The sequence below is a fragment of the Bombina bombina genome, chromosome 3, assembly GCF_027579735.1.
Source record: "Bombina bombina isolate aBomBom1 chromosome 3, aBomBom1.pri, whole genome shotgun sequence".
Lineage (NCBI taxonomy): Eukaryota > Metazoa > Chordata > Amphibia > Anura > Bombinatoridae > Bombina > Bombina bombina.
The window spans coordinates 288,824,789-288,834,249 of record NC_069501.1 but is presented as its reverse complement, the minus strand read 5'-3'; the positions used below and the strand labels follow the sequence as shown (position 1 = coordinate 288,834,249).

The window sequence follows — 9,461 nt, the reverse complement described above, 5'->3', positions numbered from 1 at the left end:
GTTATTAACCCCTAAATCTAAGTCTAACCCTAACACCCCTCTAACTTAAATATAATTTAAATAAATCTAAATAAAATAACTATCATTAACTAAATTATTCCTATTTAAAACTAAATACTTACCTATAAAATAAACCCTAAGATAGCTACAATATATCTAATAGTTAAATTGTAGCTATCTTAGGGTTTATTTTTATTTTACAGGCAACTTTGTATTTATTTTAACTAGGTAGAATAGTTATTAAATAGTTATTAACTATTTAATAACTTCCTAGTTAAAATAAATACAAATTTACCTGTAAAATAAATACTAACCTAAGTTACAATTACACCTAACACTACACTATAATTAAATTAATAACCTAAACTAAATACAATTAAATACAATTTAAAAAAATGATCTAAAGTATGAAACCCCCCCACTAAATTACAGAAAATAATAAAATAATTACAATCTTTTTAAACTAATTACACCTAATCTAATCCCCCTAATAAAATAAAAAAGCCCCCCAAAATAATAAAAAGCCCTACCCTATACTAAATTACAAATAGGGCCTTTTGTGGGGCATTGCCCCAAAGTAATCAGCTCTATTACCTGTAAAAAAAGTACAATACCAAAAATACAATACAACATTAAACCCCACCACCCACACACCCAACCCTATTCTAAAACCCACCCAATACCCCCTTAATAAAACCTAACACTAACCCCTTGAAGATCACCCTACCTTGAGAAGTCTTCACCCAGCCGGGCCGAAGTCCTCAACGAAGCCAGGCGAAGTGATCCTCCAGACGGGCAGAAGTCTTCATCCAAGCCGGCCAGAAGAGGTCCTCCAGATGGGCAGAAGTCTTCATCCAGGCGGCATCTTTTATCTTCATCCATCCGGCACAGAGCGGCTCCATCTTCAAGACATCAGACGCTGAGCATCCTCTTCCAACGAGGTCCAACTGAAGAATGAACGTTCCTTTAAATGACGTCATCCAAGATGGCGTCCCTTGAATTCCGATTGGCTGATAGAATTCTGTCAGCCAATCGGAATTAAGGTAGAAAAAATCCTATTGGCTGATGCATTGGCTGGCATTCTTTTTTTTTTTTTTTTTTTCTTAATTGTTATTAGAATGCACACCGTGATATAGGGTGTTGCTCTACTAAGGCCACACCCTCTCTCATTACACAAATACACATCACACGATATGCTTAAATCCAATAATCATTCAAGTTTATACAGCTTGGAGTTGGACAATATGCATACAAAAGATGATTTGGTCAAAATACTCACTTGCCTAATAACTGTGCACACAGTGTAGTGTACTGTATATATATATATATATATATATATACATACACATACATATATATATATATACATATATATATATATATATATATACACACACACATACACACACACACACATACACTTTAAAAAAAAGGCCCTGTCCTTAATGCAAGTGACTTTAATTTTCTTTTACTTCAAGGCACCATTTATAGCTCTCCTTGTAAGTTTATTTATGCACCTTGGTAGTTATGCTCTACAAAACTGCACATAGTATTTAAGGTTAATATCTCACTAGTGATCTGGAGAAGGTAATATTTTCTTCATAACCTCATATTGGTTTTTCTTGGTTTGTTACTGCATTGTTCACCTTTAACAGTAAAAGTTTGGATTTTCTCTGAGTAGTGAGATCCTTTTCATAAAAAAGTAACAGGATTTAATGGCAAGCATCATCTAACAGGGGACTGCACTGATTAACACAAAAGAATACAGCACTGATATTAAAGCTCAGTTTAAAACAAATACAAACTGCAATTGTTTTAGAGTGGGTATACTTTCACTTCTAATTTTATATACAGTACAATCATTTTTCATATCAAACAGTGACATTCCATGGCAGATTAGAGAGTTCTAGAAATGGATTTCTGAATATGCTGTGTGCTGCAAAAAACACTATAAGCACACTCAAAGTACTGCCCAATTGCTAACACTGCAATATACGGTACAATAAAGTATTCAATGAAATAAGAGTATTATACACTTTATGCTATTGGGATAGTAAAAAACAAACATGTTTTACATTTGTAATCCTGTATGCTGCTTATTGATATAAAATATATAGGTGTAAAATAAATAAAATTCACATACCGAGAGTGATATATTGTACTGCATTAGGTTATCCCCTCCAATGGAATATTAATATGTTTTTTTTCAGTAAAGAGTGTATATCCATTGTCCCATTCTCAAGTCAAGCTCAATGGCCTGTATTTTTTTTAAAATTTTCTCTATTGCCTTTTAATGTAGTGATGCTACATAATCAACTCATCCATCACCTGAAGCAACTCCTAAAAACACTGAGTGGTCAGATAGGTCTGCTATGTTGAAAAGGTTCAGCTAAATCAAAGTGCCATTAAAACTTGTGGATAATTCAATACAAAAATTAAACATATATACATATAGTGTGTACATTGATCACACTGTGCTATGACATAAAAACTCTATTCAATAAAAATAATATAATACTTACAATTCTTCACATACCTATACCCAAATGATTATGAAAAAGATTCTGGGATCTAAAGTACAAAGAGGATATACAGCAAACTCACCTCCACCTCCTGCCCCCTTAGCTGCCCACCCTCTTCCTGCCAGTGAGAAGTAAAGGGAGGGATTCCAAGCACCGATTGTGTCAGTTCTTGTCTGTGTTCCATTATTTCCCCTTCAATCTGTACTGTATCCCCTCCGTTGTACCTCCAGTATGAAGAGTGACGGGAGTTGGAAAGCCTATCCCCTCGAGGCCGACGACTATAGTACCTTTCCCCCCGTGCCCGACCATTAAACCTGAATCCTTGCTCCTTGCCTTTGGTAAGCTCCATTTCAGGAAAACTTAAGGCATTGGAAGGATGGTGAGAGCCCATCCATGATAAAAGGTTTGTAGTAGCTCCATTGGGCACCTCAGAAGAGAGTACAGAATCAGTTAGCAGCCGGCACCTTTTAAGTGGAGATGCTTCTGATTCTGTCTCTGAGGAAAGAGTATCTAATGACTGGGGCAAGGTATCTGTTCTTGGGGGGTCAGATGGTGTATCAGGGGGGATGTCAGCACGGGATGGTCCCTGAAAAGTAGGGCCTTTGGGAGCAGGTCCAGTTTCAAAGGCACTTGAGGTGTTGGAAGCAAAAGAAGAACCAGGTCGCAAGGGAGGAAGCGGTAAAGTTTGAGACCTCCCGACCACGTCCAACTTCTGAGAGGGCAGAGAGTCAGGAGTCTGCTGATAAGCTGACTGTGTTTGAGCTGTGAGAGTAGTGGAACCTTCAGGTTGTGAAGATAGGTGGACATCTTTCTCACATAATGATGCAGTATTGGCCTGGTGGTTTGTGCGTTGACTTTGCATAACCGACTAACCCTGCAACATCTGCATCCCTAGGACTCCTGGTAGTGAGGGGGAAAATGACTGCTGGTTTGGGAGTAGGGTCTGTGCTCCCAAAAGAGTTTGGAGACTCTGCATCTGGGCATTAGCATTTGTATTCAGTGCTGCAAGGTCTCCTAACAGTCCAGCAGTAAGCAGAGGGTTAAGCAGAGGTGGCATCAGAGAGTTAAGCCGGCCAGTGGGAGCCTGTGATTGCTGGAGATGGAATGGGCTGTGTGGATCGGATGTAGATTTCCCCTCTGGTAAGGCAGAGTTAGTGGTTGTGGTAATGAAGGCAGATGCAGCAGAGGTTGTACTGATGGCGTTCTGTCCTTGGCAGGTGGATGAGTCAACAGCCCCAAGACTGGCAGCCAGAAGCGCTGAGTTTAGTGCCAAAAGAGCAGATGAGGCAGAGACAGGAGGGAAGAGTAGTGACTGGAGCGAATTGTCCGTGAAATTCTCAGGCACGGCTAAGGGAGCTTCGGTTTTCTCAGTTGTGTCAGTTGGTGCTGTGGATAGAGAGTCCAACAGTGGAGCTAAAGATGACAGGAGGTTGCTTTGTTGTTGGTTCTGCTGTGATATGTCAAGTTGTGGAAGTCCAAGCCCCCCCAATGGTAATAGGGGGTTATGTAAAAGAGATGCCATTAGCAAAGTCTGAAGAGCGTTGCTCTCTGGGTCTCCCACAGCTGAAGGCAAGGCTAGAGGTGGGTTCTGGAGCCCCAGGAGGCCAAGGTCTGCATTACCCAGCAAAGATGAAGATAGCAAATTGAACAGACCTTGATTCAGAAGCTGTTGGTGCTGGTTCAAGCTGAGGGAGAGTGGCAATGACCCCAGCAGTGCTAAGTTCAACAGAGCAGGGGAAGCAGCAAATGGCAGGACCTGTTCCTGGCCCAAGAAGGAAAAGCCGTCTCCAGCAGGGCCCAGTGGGCACTGTAACTCACTGCTGCCTTCACTGTTGTTGCTCGGAGCCAGGCTGGGAGCAGGTGAGGCCTTTGCAACCGGGGATTGGTTGGGTCGAAAAGTTGAAGAAGCAGGATTTGTTACAATGGGGGTTGAAGGTAACTTCAGTGGTAATGTAGTCCCTGAGTTCTGCTCTGTAGCTGTCTGGACTAGCTGTCCTACAAGGCCAAGAAGATGGCTGCTGAGGTCCTGGGAAGCAGGAGAGAGGCTGGGATTTTTGCTTTGGCTTGGGGATTCCACAACTGATGGGTTAGATGTTTGAGTAGATAAGAGGGTATGACCAGCAGCTAAGTGTGAATGAAAAACTTTGGATTTTCCCACATCATCTTCAAGCAGTACCCCAATCCCTGCCAGTTTAGATATGCCAGGGTTAAATTTAGCATGTCCACTAGGACTAGTGGGTGGAAGTAACTGCCCACTAGTATAATGTGGACTAATATTAAGGCCTGGAGAGTTCCTCTGTCTTTTACGCTTCATCATTACATCTTTTCTCTGGGAGGAAGTCCTGCTGGGGATTCCCCGACATTCGTGTGTGCCAGCAGTGGAAAGCAAGGTGTTTGGGTTCAGCAGCCGACTTGGTAAAGTGCTTGGGGCGGTGGCTTCTGGTTTGGTTTGATTTGCCATTTGAGCCTTGGCGGCTGCTGTAAGAAGGCTACTGGCTGGAAAGGAGGCATTGTTTTGCTGGCCTAAAATGCATCCAAGGGGAAAACCCAATAATCCTTGTGCTGCTCCCAAAGACACAGGTGGTGTTGTTTTATTGCTTTGGTGGGTTAAGGCATGGCTGGCATTTGAGGAGGATCCCAGGTGACCCTGACCTAATGGAGGAAGGCCTTCAAGTATTGCTTTTGGACTAGGGGGAACAGAGCATTTAGGAGAGTCAACAGGCCGTGGAGATCTAGAACTTGACCTACAAGGGCCAGGGAAGTGCTCAGATGAAGCAGAGGAGTGGCGAGAACGCTGAGGGGATGGTTCAACACTGCCAGCTGGAGAGGAAATGGAGGACACTGATGACCTAGTAGTGGAAGGAGATGTCAGAACTCCCCCCCCCTAGAGAATGCAGAGTAGTGTGTAGAAACCACTGGAGAACAGCGATTTCCAGGATTATGATCAGAAAGTGGGTATGGGTTCATTATAGGAACCTGAGAATGGATGGGTGGTGGAGAGTTCAGTGGGTGATGCTTTGGACTAGGTGGCCTGCAATTGCTGGAGTCCAAAATGCCAAGTGGATCCTTTTCAGGGAAGGCAAATGGCCGTCGTGGACCCTGAGAAGATTCATCTAGTGTCCTGGGGAAGGTGCCACCTGGCACAAAACTACAAGAGCTTAGAGGCAAGGACTTGGGGGACAAATTTTGAAGTTCCTGACTGCACGAAGGGTATGTTAATCGGTTTTTGGAAGACTTAGGTTGTGTAAAAGAGATAGAGCACAGCTCATGGGATATGGCTTGTTGAGTCCTAGGGATACATCTCATAACTACCATTTGATGGTATTTGACAGTTCCTTAAAGCATGGGGCTCACCCAGGGATGTCCCTTGCTGCTTGGGAACAGCAGTTCGATTACTGGGACGGTGTCCAGAGTACCTTTCTCCTGGACTGGTAGCAAAGGGGTCTGGCTTGTGATCTAAGCCTTTATCCACAGGGTGGTGTGCAGGCAAACTGTGAGTTTTTTCCATCATAAGTTTGGTGAAAATGTCAGGATCCAGATAATAGGGATGCTGTCCCATCTTTGGGCTAGTGGACGTTCCATGAAAGTTTTGAGTGGAGGCACATCCAGTAGCTTGGTTTTGTAGTGCAAGGGGAGTACTTTCAATGCTCTTGTACAGAGTGGCAAGGGCCACAATTTTCCTACGATGGTTGCACAGTTTGGTCATGTCTTCCTCAGCCTTAACATCCTCAGCACTGCGCTTCTTAACAACTGCCTTGGGGTCAAAGTTAAAAACCTTGTAGATGTTAAGAGGACACTCTAACCCACACTTACAGGTTCCATCAGTCACAAGGTAAGTTCTTATTTGATCCATAGAGGTAAGAAATGTACCACTCGGACTGACATACACCACAGTGCCAGGCTCCACCCTCCTCTGCCAGCCAATTGGCACTTGGACCGCTGAGGTCCCTCCATAGTTATCTCCTCCTCCACTCTCATTGCCGCCATTCATTTTGCTCTCTCTTCTCTCTTGTACCTGCTCATCGCGGCACAGAATGAGTGTTAAGTCTGCATGTGATCCTCGCTGCCCACCATAGTGCAGTCACAGTATCGGGTCCCCGTGGAGGGAAGCTGGACAGAGTCTAAATCAAGTTTGTTCCACAAGGCCTCTCTTGGCACTGAAAAACACCAGCCAATTTGGCCTGCTAAGGATCCATGTTGTATGACTCATCCATGCAGCTGACTGGTGGTTGTTGATATTCTTCAGTCGGATACTTTCTACTGGGAGGATCCAATGAATAGGTTTCTTTGTCTATGTATCTTTAGCAGAACAGCTTATTCTTGCTTTGACAACCAGGCAGTCTGCTCAGTTCTTCTCACAGCCTCCAAGTCTTTCCCTGAAGGTCTTTTGTAGCAGTGGGGGGAAATAAATAGAACAACAAAGGGCAATAAATATTTCCCCTTTTTTATTGCTCCCCCTTCATTGTTGTTGTTGTGTTTGCTGTCTGTTGGTTGTTGTTCTTGCAGCAGCCCCTCCTTAGGCTCCTCTGGGCAGGCAATGGGGGGTTGCTGTTTTACTAGAGGCTGGATGTCTGGGTTCATAGGAAGGAGGTTGATCACAAGGTGCACTGAATACCTGTTTCCATCCTTAGGGGTCTTTTCGCTACGAGGAAAAGGGGCAGGTTATATGTTTGTCTGGTTCAGGCCTGTGGTTCCTGCTGGATTTCCCAGCTTCACCTGTCTCTCTCTCTTTTCAGTGGCTGTTTTCTGAGCTGGCATTCTATTGGCTGATTGGATCAGCCAATAGAATGCAAGCTCAATCCTATTGGCTGATCCCTGCTTTTTTGCAGGTGTTAGGTTTTTTTTCAGCCGGCTCTCCCCCATTGATTCCTATGGGGAAATCGTGCACGAGCACGTTTTGCCAGCTCACTGCTACCGTAAGCAGCGCTGGTATTGAGGTGAGATATGGAGCTAAATTTTGCTCTACGCTCACTTTTTTGCGGCTAACGCCGGGTTTCTAAAAGCCCGTAATACCAGCGTTGTCTGTAGGTGAGCGGTGAGGGAAAACTGCTTGTTAGCACCGCACAGCCTTATCGACAAAACTCATAATCTAGGCGTACATTACTTTAAAAAAAAGATTACATTAGATTAATCTATAATTACAAAAAATAAAAAAGGCTAACATTACAGAAAGTAATAAACCAAATTATCAAACATTAAAAAAGTAAACCTAATCCCTATGAAAATAAAAAAGCCCCCCCAAAATCTAAACCCCCTAATCTAAGAATAAACTACCAATAGCCCTTAAAAGGTACTTTTGCAGGGCATTGCCCTAGTTAAGATTAAAAAAATATTAAGTCCCCCCTAACAGTAAAGCTCCCCCCACCCACCAAGCCCCCCAAAATAAAAAAAAACTAACACTAAAGAAACCTAATCTACCCATTGCCCTGAAAAGGGCATTTGTATGGGCATTGCCCTTAAAAGGGCATTTAGCTCTTTTTCACTGCCCCCCCCCCCAAATTTAAAAAAATACCTAACACTAAAGCCCCAAATAGGTACTCACGTTTTTTGAAGTTCAGCAAAGGCGGCGCCACAGCAAAGGCGGCACGGAGCAGAGGTCCGGAGCGGTCTTCCCAGAAGTTGCGATCCTCGGCGGCAGTCATCGGCAGCGGTGGCGCTCCTTGGCAGTGGCTGCGCTCCTCCACGAAGGTGTGGAGGTTCCTCTTCATGCGATCGTCCGCAGCACACTAAAGAAAGAATTCAAGGTACCCCATATTTATTTATTCCTATTGGCTGAAATTTTCAAAATCAGAAAATAGGGTTAGAGCTACTGAAATCTTATTGGCTGAGTTGAACAGCCAGTAGGATTTCAGTAGCTCTCATTCTATTGGCTGCTATGAAACATTCAGCAGCCAATAGAATGAGAGCTACTGAAATCTTATTGGCTGATTTGAACAGCCAATAGGATTTTAGTAGCTCTAATCCTATTGGCTGTTTTGAAAACTTCAGCCAATAGGAATGCAATGTAGCCCAAACTGATGGTGGTACCTTGCATTCAATATTCAGTATACCACGGACATCGGATGAAGAGGAGCCTCCATTTCGCCGAGGACCGCCGCTGCTGAGGACCGCCACCACTGCCGAGGACCACCAACGCCGCCACAGATGACCACCGCCGAGGATCGCCACATCTGGGAAGACCGCTCCGGACCTCCGCTCCGCGCCGCCTTCACTGTGGATGAAGATGATGGACCCGCCTGGAAGAAGACCTTCTCTGCTGGACTTCTGAAACTGTGAGTACCTATTTGGGGCTTTAGTGTTAGGTTTTTTAAATTTTTGGGGGGGTTTGTTTTTTTAGATTAGGGTTTTTTTGGACAAATTTCAAAAGAGCTGAATGCCCTTTTAAGGGTAGTGAAAAAGAGCTATGAATGCCCTTTTAAGGGCAATGGCCATACAAATGCCATTTTCAGGGCAATGGGTAGATTAGGTTTATTAGTGTGTTTTTTTATTTTATTTTGGGGGGTTTGGTGGGTGGGGGGTTTTACTGTTAGGGGGGACTTTATTTATTTTTAAAGTAAAAGAGCTGTTAAACTTAGGGCAATGCCCTACAAAAAGCCCTTTTAAGGGCTATTGGTAGTTTAGTATTAGATAAGGGGGTATTTTTATTTTTATAGGGGTATTAGTTTAGGTTTCATTTTATTATTTTTGATAGCTTTGTTTATTTTTTCTGTATTTCTATTTTTTGTAGCTTGGGGGGTTGTATTTTCAACACATAGACTGCCCTCTGGGCAAGCTTATCGACTAGTTTATAAATAAATCTCTTATATGGATCAGTCAACCTAACTTTAAAACATAATGTGTTCAATCACAATCCCTTAGAAAAACGTATCAAACGTATCAGCAGAAAATCACCATTAAAGTCTTGGGGATTTTCGTAGATAAATAATTTGATAATTTTTT

General features: G+C 43.1%; 1 protein-coding gene across 1 annotated transcript; it reads right to left on the bottom strand.

Moving 5' to 3' along the window:
- Positions 1 to 2,571: 2,571 nt before the first annotated feature.
- LOC128652324 (methyl-CpG-binding domain protein 5-like) lies at positions 2,572 to 7,131 on the bottom strand. The gene is given in 3 exon segments (XM_053705260.1): positions 2,572 to 5,403; positions 5,406 to 5,816; positions 5,818 to 7,131. Coding segments are annotated over 3 exon segments (3,939 nt in total). The 5' UTR covers positions 6,514 to 7,131.
- Positions 7,132 to 9,461: the final 2,330 nt, after the last annotated feature.